Raw genomic sequence first — 20,692 nt, forward strand, 5'->3', positions numbered from 1 at the left:
TTTTCAGTCCATCCAGCGCGTTTCTTTTCTCCTGGATGGGATTGTTTACGCCGTGTGTTTACCCGAAGACGTGTTCTCCTCGCCGGGGAGCTTCAGAACGCACAGATCTGTCCAGTGTGTGTGTGATTTGCATGGTGCAGTGGACCGAGACATGCACACCGAGTAGGAATAGAGAAGAAAACCGTGCCCAGAGATGCAGCCTCGATCCTGCAGGCTCACAGTACTGATTTAATGACGTGCTGTTTTCTCAAAATGTCAGCCTTGTTGCATTTGATCACGCATCATCATCATCATCATCATCATGATGATTTCAGGCCCTGGAATTCCCCTGGAGTGAAGCGTGGCTCAGATGGTTTACAGGAGACTGCAGATGTTCAGTGATGATCTTATAGGTTGCCTGATATTCACTGAAAGGCTAACCTTAGAGCTAACACCTAATCCTAACCCTAGCCTTAAAACCTAAACCTAAGACTAAACCTGTGTGTGTGTGTGTGTGTGTGTGTGTGTGTGTGCATATATACACATATATTACACGGCAACCGACGATTATTTTCTTAATCGATTAATTGTTCGACGATTTTTGGGCGGGGGCGGGGCAAACTTTCAGTACCATTTTTTTCTTGTTTGAAGCCCTTGTCTGACTCGCCCACCCGCGAGAAAGTTAGTACTTTACAGCGGTGTAACCTGGCCTGGGCGTTCAGGGCTGTATCTCTGAAGAGTTTGATTCGAAATCTTTAATCAGGTAAGACTTTATGATTGCATGCCATTATCTGGTATCTTTGGCGATAGTGGGTGCTGCTGTTAGGACGAGAGATAGCGATGTAGAGGGCCGGGACTGTTAATGCTTATCTGTGGGGGTGGGGATCTTTCCTAGGGCACCAAAAGTGCCAGAAACGTCCCCTGCTCGTTATAATAAACAACAGAATTTACTCGACACGCACTCAAATGCAACACATAATGACAAACTGGAATTAAATTAATATTTTAAGCAACTCGTACCAGTTTCCCCAACCCCTGGAACAGTGGAGTATTTTGCATATGAAGATGTTTGTGCTCGTGCATCACTGTCGTGCTTCCCTGCTACACAAGCTCTGCTTTGTTAAGTATACAGGTTACAGTCTTGTCTGGCATGTAATATAAAATGCACCCCTTCGTATTGCGTCACACCTCCGTCTGACGGGGGCTGAGGTCATGTTGGGTGTAAAAGGTAACGCTGACAGAAACGGCAAACAGGAAATTTATGGGTGTTGTTCTAAAGCTAGCTTTCGTGCGTTTGACGTCATGCGCCGTTGACTGGGAAACGGCTTATACTTCCGCTTAGCAAAAAAACAAACCCCCCACCAGTGTTCCATTTGAGATGAGATTACCATTCTAAAATTCATACAGTAGACGGTAGAGTACGCAGTGCATAGTGTAAGTGTACAGGACGTCATCTGGGACGTGTTTACTCTCCGGTGCGTGTTTTCGGAAGAGAGTAAACGTTCCCCGTGTAGACCGACCGATCCTTAATGAGATTCGTTGACAATGATGTTCATAATCGATTGTTATCGATTTTATTGGTTAGTTGTTGCGGCTCTAACGTATATGATGTATGTAAAGTTAGCTAGCTAGATATATAAACCAAACTGTAGTGTGGTATAGGGTGAGACCAGAGTCAGTGGTTGTGAGACTTCTAGCTGGTACCAAAAGGGATGTGAACCAGTGAAATAAGGAACTTGGTTGGGCAAAAAAAAAAAAAGAGTATGGTAACCGTGTGATCATGTGAAACTGACACCGTAACCACACCGTAGACAGCTACTCCACAACAGACAAGGCCACACATTGTATGCTAATGAATATATTTAATCTGATTGGATGTAATGTTTGATATTAGGTTTGGGAAATTCTATGCAAATGACAGCATTTATACTTATATTATATAAGTACCTGTAGTACCTTTAACACAGCATGCTATGTTGCACAAGAGATTTATTTATTTTTTTTTACTTAATGCCATGAAGCTGAGATTGAGTCGAGTTGGGTTAAAGAGGATTCTTTATTCATTCATCTTCAGGAAGTATCCCGGACCGGAGTTTAACCCGATATGAACCCGGTTAAGACGATACTCTGATTAAGAAACTAGCATGTGAACAGATTATCGATGACCTTAATCCGATTAAAGTCACACTCGGAGTAAACGCAGATGGATTTAAGACGTGTGGAGGATTCCTGTTTTATTCGCGTTATCGACGTGCGTTACAGACGTGTACACGCTTTAATCACACTATTAACATTGTGTGGGAGTTTTCACCGCAGTGTGCGACAGGACACGTACACACACGGCAGCGCTCGACCGTTTTACGGCAAACGAGAGCACGGCCGCGTCCCAAACCGCGTCCTTACCTGCTATACAGTAGACGAAATACATGTATCTCAGCTACCATATAGACGCGGTTTGGGACGCAGCCCACGGCTTCACGCAGTCGTCTGTTAGCGCGTACAGCACGACAGATAATTAACCGCACCTGAAGCGTTCGTAAAAATAAAAACACCCGAAACTGTACACGGTCCCATAACGAAGACCGACTGTACGTCGATACGTGAAATTCCGGAGTGACGTCGGACGGCGTGGCGCGGTGACGTAATGACGTGTGCCGTTAATCCATCTACGTTCTATAACACGTCAAACCTGAACATGAAAGGAGTATTCTAAAAGCGACTCGTAAACACCTTCATCAGAATATTATACGTCTTATTCAGAATAAGGTCAGTCATCAGATTACCGCTGTCCGTGTAAACGTCGTCAGTAACAACCGGTATCGCGATATTCTTATCTGTGCAAATCATCTCCAATCATATCTGATAATCGGTACTGAGCAATAGCCGTTTTCTTTGCAGTTTGTAGCTAAGAACTTTCCCTCTACTGTTACTGAGTTTGTGGTGAACGCCTCAGTCGCACACAAGTGTAGACGTCTTATGAAATCTGGCCATATGCCTTTGTAGTGATGCGAGAAATTATCCGATGGAGCTGTCACTGAATTAGTTTCGGCCTTGCGGAAGGGCCGTGCTGAAGTCACCATGCAGACCATAATGCGATCAGCAGGTCTTCATCTTACAGTCATCTCTCTCTCTCTCTGTCTCTCACGCTCATAGACACTGTACTCTTGTTACAGTGTTGTGTCTGGATGCGAAAGCGTCCAGCGATGCCTTCTTTTTTTTGCTTTTTCACACTTGTCGGTGTCTGGGTCAGCCTTGCTGGCTCTTTTTGTTTCTTTCTTTTAGCTTACCGCTTCCAGGGCATTTGATCCACTTTAGTCCACCTAGCTGGTCACGAGCGTCTGCGTATCCGAACAGTTTTGTTTCTACACACTTCCGTACACCGGTTTCCAAATAGGAAAAACGTTTTAAACGCTGTGTCACAGTTATCTTTCTACGAGAGAGATTCAACCCGACTGGGAAAATAAATCAATCGATCAATAAAAAAAATCCCCCGCATGCTGTCTTTTAAAATGTCTGTATGAGCGCGAGTTCTTCGAGTGTTTCGTTTGAATGCTGAGCGAACGTGGTTGGCCGTCCGCGATGTCTTTCACGTGCCTCTTCCTGTCGATGTGGGTGGTTCTTGGCAGTGTTTACTGGTGAAAAGCACCAGGCTGTCTGTCGAAAGCCCTACCGAGAGCTGGGATTCTACCCCTTTACACCTTTCACAACCGATCCCAGTTACTTTTACAGATCTCTTTGAGAGATTTCCGGCGTACATTTCGCTTACGCTCTCGCCTTCTTAGAACATTCCAATGAGTATGCAAATGCTTCCTGTCTCACGAGCGTGATCAGACGTGAGCGGTAGCAAAAATTCGGTGCCGTTAGACCCTTTTATGTTTTTTTTTTTGAGGCTGCTTTCAACAAGGGGATTAATGTGCTGTGTTTGTCCAAGTAGCTTACAGTCTAGTCTTAGTGGAGACTGACATGAAATATCAGGCTGTGTGTAATGAAATGCTGTGCGTATATACTGAGTGTATGGAGTAAGTGTAATGTAGGGCTCGGATTCTAAGCAGGAACTGAAAATAACATTAAGTTGTGTATAACAGAGTTATGTTCACATTTTTTAAGGTGGTATAATATAATATAATCTAACCTGATATATAAGTGGAGAATTGTACAGTACTGTATATATGGCCTAACCAAAAGGTTACTGTAGGCCTGTCACGATAATTACTTTATCGACTTATCGTATGATCTATATATTATATATATATATATATACATATAAAAGACATGACCTTGATCGTTTTCGCTGACCGTGATATCGCCCGTCGTGTTTGTTTACGCGAGAGTGTTTTTATTTCGTCCTCCGTGCGCATTCTGTCCCCTCGCCTCAGCTCCAGGGCTGTCGAATTTCAGTTCACACTTCGTCGAATTTAAGATAAGACCGTGCGTTCGAATTTAAGATGCGTAACAAGCACTGGCGCCGTTTTTATTATTATTATTATTATTATTATTATTATTAAAACATACTGTTGGGGGGAAAAAAAAAGAAGAAAGAAGAAGAAAATTCTAGAAAGAATAGTCGTGGTGTTCAAGGTAATCCTCTCTTTTAATACCAGCAGTGTGTGTGTGTGTGTGTGTTTTTTTGTGTGTGTGAGCACAGTGCCATTTAAAAGCAGATATGAAATACAATCCCATAAAGTTTTTGACTCACAACGTCTGTAGACACACAAGGGTCCTGGAAACACTGCGCTGTGCCGGATGAGTTCCATGGCCTCAGCTTTAAAACTAACTTTACAGCTGGTTAAATTTTCCAGCTAAGATCATTTATGATTATCTGAAGCTTATATATCCGTTATATTGACTCGGATGGAGTGATTTTAAATTTAAGGTCCACGTCCAACACTATCACGAGTGAGTATTCACGTTTTAGTATCTTCATTTTCTAAGAGAGATGACCTTATGGACCGGCTGCACGACGAGGGCATATGGTTGCACATATGGTTCTGCCTCAGGCCAGGCCACTAGGTGAACATGCTAATAAGCTGATCATTGTCCATAATTTATTAGTATACATATGGCCCTGATTATTGCTGTGCAGGTCTGCACCCGGTTGGCTTGTGATGCTAATCACTGTAATGCTAATGGGAGGCTGACGGAGTTAATTATAAACACTGAGTTTATGGATGTGGGAGGATGTGGAACCTTGTAGTCGTCTCGAGGGAAGGAAGCACGCTCGTGTGTCCTTTGCTAAATACTAGAGAACATGACTGTATGGGAGGCATGTAGGAAACAGGACAGGAGGCACGAAAGATGAATCACAATTCAGTGTTTGGACTCTTAAATCCAGGTTTCATTTATTGGGTTCCTTGAAAATGGCCTACATTTGCGAATACTTCTGTTATCTGGGATAGCCAGCAAATCAGACGTGTCTGCCTGCCAAGACTTGAAAAACAGTGGAAAGGTACAGACTGTCAGCTTATTTATCTCTCCTTTGGGGTTTTTTTTTATTGTATCATTTCAATCTTGAGCCAGCGGTCTGTTCCAGGATGACTTTCCCATCCTGCGTGGAATTCGACTAAACTCTCTGAACTTTCTAGCTTGGTACCTACCAAAGTGGGTCTATGATGTACAGTGCGTGTGTGTGTATACACACACATATATATATATACATACATACATAAAATCTCCTACACAGGGTCATGGATGAACATGGAGCCTATCCTAGTGCAGGGGTTCCCAAACTTTTCCAGGACGAGGCCCCCCAGATGGCATTATCATTTGACCGAGGCCCTTTTGCAAGATGTCTTTAAAACCCATTAAAAATACAGACTTCTGAATATATCCCCCTTTTCTTTATTTTATTTATTAATAATTAAATCTTACATCACATTACATTAGGAATTGATTGTGTGTGTGTGTGTGTCTGAGAGTGAGAAAGAGAAAATATAATAGTTGGAGGGATGGGCACACCAAATTATTGAGGTCCCCTGGGCGCCCCCACTTTGAAAACCACCGTCCTAGGGAACTCGGGGCACAAGCCGGGGTACACCCTGGACGGGGTGCTAATCCACCGCAAGGCACGACCGCGTAATCGTTCACACGCTATAAACAATTTGGAAATGCCAGTTGTTCAAACGCATGTCTTTGGGCTGAGGGAGGAAACCGGAGTACCCAGAGGAAACCCTCGAAGCATGCGGAGAACACGCAAACCCGTGCATACGGGCTGGAGGCGGGATTTAAACCCCCGACCCCGGAGGTGGGGTCTAACCACTAATGCGTCGTGCCTCCGTACGTGTATGCGCTTGTGTACACTGATTAGCGATGACGGCACTGACACAATGAGCTTTTCAAACCAAGGTACGATCGCTAGTTTTAAAAAAAAAAAATAGTTCACACGATCACATTTTAAACCTCTTCTTGTGAACGTAGGTGATTCTTGGTCGTGGTTAGGTATCTCCGGTACTCTCCGGTGACTAGAAGTACGGCGTGTTGCGCATCAAATCCATCTTATTCCTAGTAACGTTTGAGCACATGGTCAATCTAGTAGAAAAGCTTGTAATGCTTCTTATACCTTGTATCAGGTCTGCAGCCGGAAAGCAACCGGTCGACACCGAAGTTCCCACCGAAGTCACCACGTTCACACTGAAGTGCTTTAAACCTTCTGCAAGTCTCTTAACTCTCTACAGCTCTACGATTGGACTGTTTAGAAGAATACCGAGTGTCCTTTTACACTAGCCGTCCTCCGCACTTCCCGGTAAGCGATTTTCCTTTGCGTCGTGCGCTCATTGGCGTTCCGTTTTCAGAGTAATGCGTCTCCATGCTTGTTTATCTGCCTGCATTTGGCTGAGGGTTGAGTAGAGAGCACTGGGGATAGTACGTCTCTTCAGACATTAATAATTGAGTATGGTATATATCGATGCGAGAAAGCACTTAGTGCTGAAAAGGTATTTAATCACGGGGTAATTATTCGGTAACTTATTTTCAATACGGAGGTCAAGGGCGGACGTCGTGCACAAGAACGACGCACGATAGCTAACAGTATGTTGAACCTGTTGGCCTGTTTATGCTTTATATGATGGTGCGTTTTGAGCGGTCGGTCGGTGCTAAGTGCGTTGTGTATACGAGGATACAGGCCCCGAAATGCGAACCCTCGTCTACGAGACGCGTCTCCGAGATCATATACGAGAAATCCCTGCGGAACAACGTTAAGAAGGTCAGACGCGGTTTACGGTGACGTCCTACCCCGTGGTCGAGTTTATTAAGGCTGTGTGGACGGTGTACTGTATGTAGGCGTGAGAGAAATGCCTGAACACAGACAGCAGCCTCTCGCTACACGGCGACGAAAAAAAACGTGTCTGCAATTCACCTTTCACGTGGTTCGATGAATAACGCACCGGAAATGTGTTCGGCTGAGTCAGAGCGGTCACGCGGTCTATCGGGTAGCACGCGTGAAGCGTTTGCCGCCGAATGGTTTACTCAGGATGTGCCGTCTAGCGGCGAAATATATTCAGACCCGTCCGTTTGAGGGTTTGATCTGACGCTAGTGGTATTGGGGGGGGTTTTTGGTAAATTTGGCAACAGAGGGATTGCATGTCATTTTCATTGCAGAGTTGTGAGAGATGGTTAAGCACTGAAGGCCGCGGTGTGATTGAGCAGATGATCACTCGGGTGTGTGTCGCTTCTGATGCCTGACAAGGCGTGCACATGCGAGCACACACACACACACACACACACACACACACGCACACGGTCGCACAGGATTCATTCTGCATCTGAACAGTACAGTGTCCTAGCAACAAGGCTGTCCAGGATTCCCTGTGTTAGTGTTCAGAGAGCCCTGGAAATGCTTCCTTGTTGACGAGAAGCTGCAGGGAGAAAAATATCTTGATATTTATTCAATTTTAACCTGCAAAAATTTGTATTTTTTTTTTTTTTAATCTCTCAAAATGCTCGAGACCCCTAAAATAGCATCATCTGCCCTGCCGTCTCGCGTCGGGCTTGGAGTTTAGTTGAAGGCTCTCAAGCAAACTTGCTGTGTTGTAGACTAACAATATTAAGACCTTTTATAGTTCTACATTAAAACAGAGCCCGCCCCCACCCGGCGCCAGTTTTTGGCTTAATAACCTTGTTAAGCTCTTTTTTTACATTTAAGAGTTTGTTAAAGATACCCGTGCTCACTTCACCGTTACAGACCCGCCCCACTTCCTTTGCCCCGTCGGTCGGGCACTGCTTCGAGGCGCTCGGGCCGAAAATGTGATTTACCTGCAGCCTGAACCGTCAGCACCTTTTACATACACGTGCCGTATGTCTCGTCCGGTCTGAAGTGAAGAGCGGTTCTCAGGTTCCACGTCTCCACCCCCGGAGCGGAGGATCGCTAGAGCGAGGCACGACCCAGCCTGTAACACGAGGCACGGAGAGCCATGGATTCCGGAGCGCCGTTACCGCAGGTGAGGGTGAGCGAGCTCGTCACAGGCGTGGCGATACTCTAGCTCGTCTCGCGGAGCCGTCATGAGAAATTAATAACACCTGGGCGGCTTTTTCGGCGCTGTACATCACAAGAGCGCTGTATTGTTTGCTTTTGTTTTTCTGTTTCCTCGCCACGTTCTACCAGAATCTGAAAAGACAGATTTGTCGTATTAGGATCGGATACAGGGAAATGCGAAAAGTTTGTATACCCTTGGGAGGCGGGGCTCACGAAGCTATCAGTTTGCTTTCTGAGCGTGATACAAATATCATTTAATCGCTCTAATGTACCCCTGTTTTTCCTTATCACAGCTTCAGATCTCTGGTACTCTCTAGGAGAACAGGAGACGTGAAGGTTTCTCAGCGTGTCACATTAGTGTAGAGGTCTGGGTGAGGAATTCTACTTATTAATTAATTAATTAATTAATTAATTAATTAAATCCCACTTCCGCCCAGTTCTGCAGGAATTCTGACCGATCCTGTCCGAAAACGTCGATCAGTCCCGCTCCCTCCTACAGCTATTATTTTTGTTTGCCCCGCCCACGATCGTCTCTAACAGACATAGCTATTTCGGTTTCCGTACTGTACGTATCCGTACCGAAATAATTTACCCTGCTTGCTTCTTTCTGCAAGGAAGCAAAAACTGCCTGCTTTGATGAGCTTCTTTTTGGATCCCCTACATAATCCTGGCCCCAGTGCACACCTCCGCGTTAGACTTCCTGTCTGCCTGTCCAGGTCTGATTTAAAGCAGGGAGGTTGTAAATATGGCGGTATACCCCTGAACTCCTGAACTCGGCATTTTATTTTATCGATTCAATCCATCCTTTTGACCACAGGCTACTTAGTTTCCCTGGCAGCTCTCCTTTGACCTTTTTTTTAGCTTGTGTGCCAGTATGGCACTTTGTTGTCGTCGTCGTCGTCGTCGTTTTTACAGACGGGGGCGGGCAATCGTTCTTTAAACTGAGCATCCCTAGTTGTTTTGCCTCTGGCTTCCTGAGAGATAAGTGTAATAATCCGGCTCACACGGTCCGCCGAGAGAGACGTTCAGCGCCCGTTATTACAACATCTTTCCGCTTTCGAGGTCGCACGTGTGAAGTCTAGCCGTTCATAAGTTTATGTCACGTGAACGCGTAGTGTAGCACGGCTGCAGATGTTCTAGGGATTAATATTTGAATGCGTTCGAATGCTACAGTTTTGTTCTGCATTATATCATCTATTCTGTATAATTCTTTAGCTCTGTGTGCCAGTGTCAGTCTGCAGTCTACGTACGAGTGGTATGTGTCGGACGGAACGGAGTAGATACGGAGTACACTCGATATGCGGGGTAGTAATTAGTCTCTAACGTGGGTCTCCTGGAGGTAAACGTCTCCGTGTGTTTATCCCCCAAGGTTTCCTCTCTGGGATTTCCAATTTTCAATTAAAACCCGCGTTGCATTTCATATGCCTTTTTCCGTCTGATATTAATTATTTATTGCCCAGCCAAGCCGTATCCGATGTTCATGAAGTCGTGTTCATCTCTCCGACTGGTGATTATTATTTTTAAGTCGACTCCAGGTTCTTCAGCACGTTGTTGGATGACGCCTAATAATCCCTCGAGGCTTCGGCGTGAACGCTCCCAATGGGGCAGGTGTCGCTACCTCAGATGAGTCGATGATTTTAAGTACTCGCACGGTGTTCTAGAACCGTCAGTCGGTTAAGAAACCCCGTTTTTAAGAATCGGATCCAGACGTTTTTGACCAAATTCTCCAGAATGTCCGCGGTGTCGCTCTGACATATACGCAAGGGGGATAATAAACCATGAAAAACGAAATTTCTTAACAGCTCTGTAGATCTCTTTAACAAAGAAAGCAGTGTGAAAATGAACACAGTAACACCCTCGAGAAAGATTTTCCACAATATACCGTCGATTAGATCCCTCATTTGCATTCATAAATAGGTCAGAAAGGGAAAAAAAAAAAAACGAGAGAGACATTTGGGTAAGGCTTTAATGGATTCAGGAGTGTACGATGCTAAACTCTAAATGCTTTTAGTATAATGAAGTCATGCTGCACATGGCGATCTTTTCTCTATAGTCTACTACGTGTGCCCTGGGTTCAATTCAGATTTTTTTGTTTAAACATCTATATATATATTTAAAAAAAAAATAAAAATGTGCCAGTACAATCTGAATGCAAAATTTACAACTCCGAATTTTCAAGCCTTTTAGATAAATGTGTAGTTTTTACAGTTTTGTAGTCGAATTACGTTCGATCGTGTTCACGCGCATGTGTGCGAGGGTTTTGATTCAGTTTTATTTATCGAGAATTCTACTGAAATATTGGTCACACACTCCATTCCAAATCCAGATGAAAGTTTTCCAGAATACTACACCTGGCAACCGAGTGCAGATCTGAAGGCGCCCGGGCGGCGTCACGGGAAAAGACTTTGCCCGTTCTGATCCCGACGGCGTGTGTGCGGGGTTTCCGTGTTCTCCCCGTGTTCCGGGGGTTTCCTCTGGGTACTCCAGTTTCCTCCACTCCACCGGTCCAAAGAAAGGAACATTCCTGGGCGTTCGTGAGCTCGTGTATGTAGAAGAGGGCGGATCGCTCTCGAGTGTGTCACGCTGCTCTGTCCTGCGGCGTGAACAGCGGTTTGGAAAGACGTGGTCGTTTGGCGTCGCCGCCGTGTGATCGGGGGGAGAGAGCTGGTGGCTGGGAGTTGGCAAATTGAGTGCCAGATTGCTGTTTGAAATAGAATAGCGCGAAATGAAAAGAAATACAGGTTTGACCGCCACTTTTTTAGCCAATCAGCTCAAAGTGTACCCAATAGTATAGAGTATATAGCCAATCACTAGCGGTTAGCCAAATGTTACATTAGCTGAAACAACCGGCATTGAGAGATAACATTTCTACATACTTTCTACAGTTATTACGGCCATCCCACACTGTACAGCCAATGCCGTCGTTCCTGACTGCACGCCTAATCGTAAATTAGCCTCAGTGCTCATTAAAACGTCAGCGTTTTCAGAGATTAAAACAAGGGTCTAACCGGAGATCTCTCAAAAACATATTCTAAGATAGAGAGTCCAATCCTTATAGCTAGAGGAAATGTGGATGGAGGGGTTAAAGTAACGCTACAGCGAAATCCTTCCTTCTTAAAACAAAACGGTCAGGCTTAAAAAACAACCCCCCACCCCAATCCCCATCCCCCCCCCCCCCCCCCCCCCCATCCCCATCCCCCCCTTTCGCTCGCTCTCTGGCTTTATTTCTTCGCTCTTTGTTAGCAAGTTAGGGGGCTGTACATCATGCTGCCAAGAATCTCCCATAATCCCCTTGGCCTGGTCTGTGGGCCCAGCTGGGGTCTGTGACAGATGTATTGGGTGTCTCAGAACAAGCGGTGGTTTTGTTGTGGGTTTGTGCAGCTGTACCGGAGCAGATTGTAGACAAGCAGCTGAGCAGATAGTGGAGGTCTTCCTTCTATTGTAATCATTTTCACGTCAGTGTGACAGGTTTTTGATTTTATTTCTATAAACACTGTTTTTTTTGTTGTTGTTGTCGTCGCGTACTTTCACAGTAAGTTGGAAGAGTCTGTGGGTGAATGTATTTATTTATTTATTTATTTATTTATTTTTGGTGTGTGCGCCTAAAGTCAATGTTCCTGCTGCCACTGACCACCGCACATAACAGATCTGAAGTTTTCAGATCTGTTATGGATTTTCTCCGGAGAAAGCGCCAGATCGTTTTTAAGTACTTGTATAAATAAAACCGCTTCGTTTCGGCGGGTTTGCATTTTACTCAGTTTTCCATCGCTTGTTTCTTCGTCGCTACAGTTTTTCCTGTATTAAATCTGTGACCGTGCCATTAAATACTTCCTAGTAGTACAATCAAAATCTGATTCCTGATTGAGGTTCAGCACAAAATAATCCTTTTTGTTCCTCCATTTCAAAAAAAATAAATAAAAAATCCCATATAATATATAAAATGTCCCACATTTCATGCTTTTTTTTATTTTTATTTTTTTTTAATTTCACCTAATGGTTAGCACGGTCGCCTCACGCCTGCAGGGTCGGGGGTTGGATTCCCGCCGTGGTCCTGTGTGTGTGTGGGCGGAGTTTGCGTGTTCTCCCCGTGCTGTGGGGGTTTCCTCCGGGTACTCCGGTTTCCTCCACCAGTCCAAACACACGCACGGTAGTCTGATTGGCGTGTCTAAAGTGTCCGTAGTGTATGAACGTGTGTGTGTGTGTGATTGTGTCCTGCGATGGATCGGCACCCTGTCCAGGGTGTACCCCGCCTCGTGCCCCGTGCTCCCTGGGATAGTCTCCAGGTTCCCCGTGGATGGATGGATGGATTTTCACCTAATGAACTTGAAAAGTTTGGCTTCAGTTATACCCTCATTCAATTGGCGCAATATTAGCGTTGTTTGTTGTAAGATTTCGGGGTTTGCCTGTTTGAGATTGGGACGCTACACGTTTATGATCATCCCTGCGTTGTAAAGTTGTACACTCGAGCCTCGTGTATTTATATTAAGGAGTGGCGTTGGCTTTTAGGGAATAATAGAAGGAGAGACAGAAACTGTGCATCATCTTTATCTGGGTTAAAGAAAGTGTCCTCTAGTCTCAAGCACTATGCTGCAGGAACAGGATTTAAGAACAGGAAGTGCTGTATCTGGGGCATGAGGCATTCTGGGTACTGGAGTATTAAAGGAATCCTGCTGCTCCTATCCGACACTGTGCTGTTGGAAAGTGCTGAATCATTCCTCACAGAAACTTGTTTTGTTATTTATTTATTTATTTTTCACGATGAACGTTTTGGACATGGACGTGCAGTTCTACTTCCTCTGAGACTTCCTCTGGTATCCCACACCACAACAAACGCACAGCTGTTGAGTTGGTGCTTGTTTTCTGGCAGAACGATCAGATTTAAAACAATGGGCATGAGTATTACATAATCCGTTATGCGCTTCATGCCCTCTTTAGACTTTGTTTCTCTGGGATGCAATAAAAGCCGTCGATAGAGCAGATTATCAGCGATACGATAACTTGGACTTTTTTCAAGATAAATGAAAAATGCTCCTGCTTGCACAGTGGACGGTGAGGGGAAGGGAGGAACGTCCTAAGTTTGGTAAATCTGCGCTCGATCTGTATAGAGTATAGCACAGCGTAAACACACCATGTCGTCTTGTGTTGTGAAGTGATGTACGGCCCTTCTCTGTTTCAGGTGAATTTCGTGGCGTGTCAGCTGTGTGCGCTCGTCTCCGCCTTCTGTTTCCGGCTCTACCTGCACCCCAGTAAGACGAGTCCGTTTGTGAGGCATGTGGTGGCGACGCTGCTCGGATTCTACTTCGCCCTCTTCTGCTTCGGCTGGTGAGCGAGTGGGGACGCGGGGATTTCTCTTCTCCGTTTCTATTCTCTGTGAAAGCGGTACAGATCAACACAAGTTGAAGAGTGATGGTACTCGTTAGGTATTTGGAAGAAGAAAAAAAAGTTTGCATTTGCAGAATATCTGATTCAAAACGCCCCAGATAATATCTCCTTTATTGGCTGTGTAGTTGCGCTCTGTAGAGTTCCCGATGACTTGGATCAAAGCGCGTGATCATTTAAAGCATCGTGACGTACGTATGAATTGTAAAGTCTGCGTGAGATACATCCGATGTGAGAGCCAGAGTTGCGGTGGTAGAGAAAGCTCGTTTCAAGGTTTCGCAGAAGTGACCACATTCCTACTGAAAACATACTAAACCATGCCGTGTGATTTACCGCCATCTCATCCCGGGTGTATTCCCGCCTCACGCGCAGTGTTCCCGGGACAGGCTCCAGATCCTCCATGGTCCTGACCAGGATTGAAACCGTTACGGAAGACGAATGAGTGAATCAGACGTGTTCGGATTAGCGATACGTGACGCCTTCTATTGCTTTTCTCTAATGGAATTATTGAAAAGGGATACAAGTGTGAATCCGTTTTTTTAACGGCACGTAGCATGAGTCATCGCCGCCGTCCGCCTCAAGATGGAGAGCCGTGGATCGCTCTTACCGTCGGCTGTGGGACGGCCGCGGTACGAAAAAGCCGAGTGTTATTCACAGAGCAGAGAAAAACCGCGCACGTCGCGCCCGATAAATACAGAGCAGGACGATAGCGACGTCGGGACATGGGTGAAAATATCGGTCTCGTTAAGACGTTAGATTTAATAGCAGGAACCAGCCGATCAGGGATGAGTGAACTCTCAGACGTGGAGCAGTCTGTAATCGGTGAGTACAGTGTGTGCAGACGCTGATTAAATTGTCACACGGTTTTCAAGATGTTTATGTCGGTGCATGTCTTGCTGTAGTCGAGCCCATTTCTTCCAGAAAGAAAAGGGGGGGAAAAAATGCATAAAATTGACTCCGGTATGTAAAAAAAAAAATTCCCGATCATTCGAGATACCATGCGTCTACTGTATACATGCGGTGAAAATAATGCGACCCTTTTAAATCCCGTCTCGTGCGTCGCTCGTAGATCATTCGCGTGCTAGTTTGATAGCTAGCATAGTAAATAAGTCTGAATATTGAGGAAAGCGAGTCAAAAATAAAGCAGAAATAGACGACGATGATGTATAATGGTATCGTCGGGGACTTCCAGACGAGCAGGACGGTCCCGCCTCCCGATGTACGGCAGCACTGAGACACCTTTCTCCAGTCAGTATGGACGTGTTGAGTATTGACGAGGCTAATTGAAGCTGGAGTAATGATGGACCTTAGCAGGGCCTGGTTTCTTGATTTATTCAGAGGTGGAAGCAGAGAAAGGAACGGATGAACGGATGCACCGCAAACAAAAAAAGTCGTCTTAGCAAGTGAAAATGGGATTACCGGCAAAATTATATAGGATTTCGGATTATAAGATTACAATAAACCAAATGTAAGCTCATCAGGAAAAGGACCTGCCAGTAGAACGAGACTGTTTCGAGCTTGAAAGGACTACAGATGGCTTGAAATAGGTTTTAATCATCTCTTGTTTGGTTTACCGTGATCCTGTAATATGAGATAAATGTGACTATGTTCAACGACTTGCTAAGATGTCGTTTTTTGGGATCATGGAACGGATGGAACGGATACAGCGCCCTCCGCTAATATTGGCACCCTTGGTAGATCTGGGCAAAGGCTGTGAAAAATGGTCTTTTATTGTTTAACCTTTAGACCTTTAGTTTAAAAATTTTTACAAAAATACTCTGCTGTCACGGATATCAAACAACTACAAAACACAACACAGGTTTATAAATATGTTAATTATATGTGTGCCACAATTATTGACACCCCTTTAGTCAGTACTTTTGTGCTAGCTTCCTTTGCCAAGATAGGAGAAGATTCAGAGCTGCTATAACGTTGATGAGGTTGGAGAACACATGGCGAGGGATCTGAGAGCGTTCCTCCAGACAGAACCTCTCCAGATCCTTCACATTTCAGGTCCACGCTGGTGGACTCTCCTCTTCAGTTCACCCCACAGGGTTTCTATGGGGTTCAGGTCAGGGGACTGGGATGGTCATGGCAGGATCTTGATTTTGTGGTCAGTAAACCATTTCTGTGTTGATTTTGATGATGTTTTGGATCATCGTCCTGTTGGAAGATCCAACCACGGCCCATTTTGATCTTTCTGGCAGAGGCAGTCAGGTTTCCATTTAATATCTGTTCATATCGATAGCGTCCAGGATGCCATGTATCCTAGTCCAGGTTTTCTGGTAGAATTAATTATTGCCCTGATGGTGAAATGGGCGTTTTCAATGCTTGTGCTATTTTCTTATAGACACACCCCATTGTGTGAAGCTCAACAACCTTTTGCCGCACATCACAGCTACATTCCTCGCTCTTACCCGTCGTTATGAATGACGAAGGGAATTTGGCCTGTGTGTTACCTCATATTTATACCCCTGTGAAACAGGAAGTCACGGTTGAACAATTTCCTGTTCCTAGTCACCCAGGTGTACAAAAATAATGTGAAATATCAATGGGAATATACTTTTCCTGATATGAATCCATAGGGGAATTCATCACCTATATTCAACAAGGATTTTTTTTTTTTTTTTTTTGGATAAACCTGTGTTGTGTTTGCAATTGTTTGATATCCATGAGAGAGGAGTAATTTTTTAAAAAAAATTTTAAACAATAAGGACATTTTTTTCACAGCTTTCTTTGCTCATATTTACCAAGGGTGCCAATATTAGTGGAGGGCGCTGTATATATCCTGAACTGTTGACCGGGTGTCTGTCTTGCACTGAAAACGGCACGTTTCAATCCTCATGTGTGTATTTGTGAAAATCCATTGTTGAACCATACCACAATATGAAACGGAGGGAGGGAGTGCGGGAGGGGCGAGAGAGAGAGAGAGAGAGAGAGAGAGAGAGAGAGAGAGAGAGAGAGAAATTGAATGCTATTAAGGTGCCCGCTACCAGCAGCTGTTTGTGCACATCTGTGTTTATATTTTTACATCTGTCTGTGTGATATACTGTAGCTTTTTTTTTTTCCTCTCTCTGTGGCAGGTATGCCCTCCATTTTCTGGTGCAGAGTGGCATCACCTACGGCATCATGATCTTGGCAGGAGTCGAACACATGCACAAGTGAGTCCGTGAGTTTATCTGCACCCTGCAGTGTCACAGCTGAGACACAACAAAAACGCCTCTGCTTTCCCGGCCTTCTTTATTATCTTTACCCGACGTCGGTCAAACAAAGAAGTTTAAAAAAGAAGCTTTTATCTCCGGGGGGTCGAAGTGATGCTTTACACATACTCAGAGCGGGGTTAGATAACGTCTGTGTGTGGGTCTGTCAGGCATCGTGCGTGCAGATCGTGTGATCATGATACTTGTTGTAGTGTTGAACATGAACACGTGCCTGGCTAGTCTTCTCCTCTAAGTGCATGTTGCAAATCGAGGCCCTGGAGCATGTTTTTACTCTGAGAGGAGAATCCAAAAATGTTCCCGAAGTAAATTTCCATACAAGCTGGATTTCTTGCCGAGGCTAACGGTGCGATATCGCCAAAAGTAAGCAACTTTTTTTTTTTGAGGGGGAAACAAAGGCCTAGCTCTTCCTCACTCAGCGCAACGACGTCATTCGTTCCTACATTCAGAACCGGAAATGTTCATCCCTCGTCAGAAGGGTATTCCAGAGGAATTTCTGAAAATGTTGATAATTGTTGCACTTATGTTCGACTGAAAAGAGTCGTATAAAAACGGAGCTTAGTCTTTTCACTATTACTCCATTAATAACGACATATTAACAAACTTTTTCTGTAAAAGGCTTTCTTTTATTCTTTTCCTCGGGGTTAAACCAATCAAGGATTTCATATAGGATTTAAGGATTTTAATTTCAGTTGTTTTAATGCCGTTTTTTTTTTTTTTTTTGAGTCTTCACTATTGAAATATTTACTTACTTTGTTACTGAACTTGGCTTTCCTCTTTCCTCCGGAGTTTTGGGAATATTGGGGAGGGTGCACTGCATGGTGCTCTGTCTGTACATTATTTTCAGTTGTGTATAGCCCGGTATTCCTCGCTATGCTAGAAAGCACTTTGAGTTAACATGAACAAACCGTTCAAGCTTTAATACAACACGAGTAACATCGGAAAAATTTTTCCCGCCCCATTATAATAAACCAAATAATCACCACCTGGATTAACCGACGTTCATTCCACTCATGAGTCAGATTAACCCAGTTAAAAAAACCTACACATCGGTCCATAGAGGACAAAAATGTCCAAAAACTGTCATAAAAATGTTCTATATTAATATTAGGGACGCACCGATACTAAATTTCTCAGCCGATACCGATGAGAGATTATTCAGAGTGGTATCGGCCGATACCGATACCGATACCGATAGATCTGCCTTTTATGCCTTCTTTTAATTTATTAATAATTAATTCCTCAATTCTGAAGGAAATGCAAATGAAAGCTTTCTTCTCTTAACCTTTATACATATATATATATAAAATAATTTTTCTTTTCCTCTTTCACTGCCGTCTATCTTTTAAAAAGAATTGTAACCCTTTAAACGCCGGATTCTTTACAAAATGCAAAAATCTTCCAAGCTCAGGAACCTTCTTTTGTCTCCTCTACATGGTGGTTTTGTGGGTTCCAGTACGATATCATTTCTTTCTTTCAAACTGTTCACACACATCAAATTTTCAGTACACACACACACACACCCACACAATTATAGCTGCATCATTTATTCAGTCGGTCTGCAGCGCTGTATAATACAGCAGGATCCGGGAAAAAAAGGAAAAGACGTGTCTCTTGCACATGAGGCTGCACCTGAGAAAACGCTCCACCTTTCAGAACATTTCAGGAATGTTTGGAAACCTCGTCGAGAAAACGAAAGCCGACGGACACGGAACGCGTGATTTTTCTGCTTATTAGACGTCACGGGGGTTAAGTGTCGCGTTTCGAACGGGTTCGGCCGGGGACGTTTTTGTCCTCAAGGTCCCGGGTTGTAAGTGTTTTGTGTAGCTAGTTTAAAAATATATCTGGGAAAGCAAACGAAATATTAAAATTCCAATAAAAAAATTACACACCGTTTGACAAAATGATAAAAAAAAAAAAAATTGAAAAAGACAAAAATGTCCAAAAAGACGCACAAGGGTTAAGTCCGTAACGGACCATCACCTCAATTAACCTGTTTACATAGGGAAACTTTCTGCGAGATGTTATTTAGAGGAGAAGAAGGTTTCTCTGTAATATATGATACTTGGATTGACTCTTTATAGCAGCTATGATGTCACTGATAACAGGAACGAAACTGTTTAGCAAACGTTCCCACAACATTTAACGCAACTATAAACGGGTTCAGGGTATTTTCATTCATTAATACCTGCCGTGGTTGACACATTGCCGTGAGATAAGCGGAATAAAACTCTCCGGGATGTGCCGTTATTGGAAAAGAATCCACTTCGATGTGGTAACAGCTGTGCTTCACGGCGTTGTTGATTATTTTCCTCTAACCGCACGCCCCGTTTGTGTTGGACTTCGTTCAGAACAGGTGAGGCATCCAAGGTCACGGACATTTTCACGCGCCGGAACGACTGAATGGAAAACACTGACCACGCACCTATTTTCTTTCATACATTCCTACCCATGATGCCCGGTGTTCTCAGATGCAGTCCTGTGGGACCTGTGCTGCATGCGCATGTACACCAGCAGTGTTTTACCTTACATGCGAGCAAAATAAACAAGCTGTGAGGAAGTACGAGTCGGTTTCTCTCTCGAAGATGTCCCGCTTTACCTCTCCCTGAACGGAGTGAGAATAATCGAATACGTAACAAAAATCGGTGTACTTTATGTGTCGAGATGAGCCGTTGTGGAAGAAGAGTGGAAAGGATTCGTAGGAATCGCTGCTCCGCTAAACCTGGCGATATTTGCAGTGTTATGTAATAGGTACATAAGGAAACACCTTGCTTGGGGTTTGGGAGCTGCTGCTCAGCTTGGGTGATTCCATATTAAGCCTTAAACAGGCCAAAATGAATTGTGGGGTGTTATGTACAGGAAGGTGCGAGGAGGTTGTATCCAGCTGCTCTCCGTTCGGAAGGAAAGCTGGTGTCTTGGCAACACCACGGTGTCAGTTAGTGCACTTTCAAAAATAGGCAACCTGCAGACACACACTGTCATCCCACTGAGATTCAGTGATAATGAGACACCTACAGTACCGACAGTAAGTGCACTGAGCTGTGTGTGTGTGGGGATGGGTTTAAATTTCCAAGGCGTGTAGAAGAGCGATTACGCAATTTATCCTTATTGAAAACAATGACCTGTGAGCGCACACGCATTACACACACTTCGATTGCTGTATTGTAGCAGGCGCCGGGATTCCTTCCTAAGCTACGTGGCGATCTTGCATTAATTGACACGCCGCGTTAATCCATGATTGAAGTCTGGACGATAACGACGTTAAGACTGCTCGTAAATGTGGAGCAGCACCGATGTAGAGGCGGACACGTGTAAGACACCGTCACGGGGGGAAAAAAAAAAAGCAGCGCTGATCGCTAAAGGTGTGCTACGAAGTAATATCGTGCGAGTTTCATCTTTGCTTCATATCAGTATCGCAATTAATGAACGGTTTTTAAAGGAATACTCCTGCGTATTTCCTTCAGTCTAATCTCTGTCCGCTCTAATACCAGGGGCGCATCGTGGTCCGGTGTGGGCGGAGTTTGCATGTTCTCCCCGTGCTTTCCTCCGGGTACTCCGGTTTCCTCCCCCAGTCCAAAGACATGCATGGTAGACTGATTGGCGTGTCCAAAGTGTCCGTAGTGTATGAATGGGTGTGTGAGTGTGTATG

The 20,692-nt window shown here is 44.4% G+C and overlaps 1 protein-coding gene across 3 annotated transcripts in view; it reads left to right on the forward strand.

The window, feature by feature from the left end:
* Positions 1-20,692, forward strand: part of mboat2b (membrane bound O-acyltransferase domain containing 2b) — a 35,856-nt gene that overhangs the window by 691 nt on the left and 14,473 nt on the right. The window contains exons 1-3 of one of the 3 annotated variants that reach the window (XM_017455825.3): positions 13,300-13,526; positions 13,623-13,768; positions 16,909-16,986. In XM_017455825.3, the coding sequence (XP_017311314.1) occupies positions 16,955-16,986 (32 nt within the window). In that variant the 5' untranslated portion in view covers positions 13,300-13,526; positions 13,623-13,768; positions 16,909-16,954. Of the gene's footprint in view, positions 1-13,299; positions 13,527-13,622; positions 13,769-16,908; positions 16,987-20,692 lie in introns of those variants that run through there. The other 2 variants (XM_017455824.3, XM_017455823.3) reach the window with 2 other exon arrangements.

Source organism: Ictalurus punctatus, chromosome 25 (assembly GCF_001660625.3).
Source record: "Ictalurus punctatus breed USDA103 chromosome 25, Coco_2.0, whole genome shotgun sequence".
In the NCBI taxonomy this organism is placed as follows: domain Eukaryota; kingdom Metazoa; phylum Chordata; class Actinopteri; order Siluriformes; family Ictaluridae; genus Ictalurus; species Ictalurus punctatus.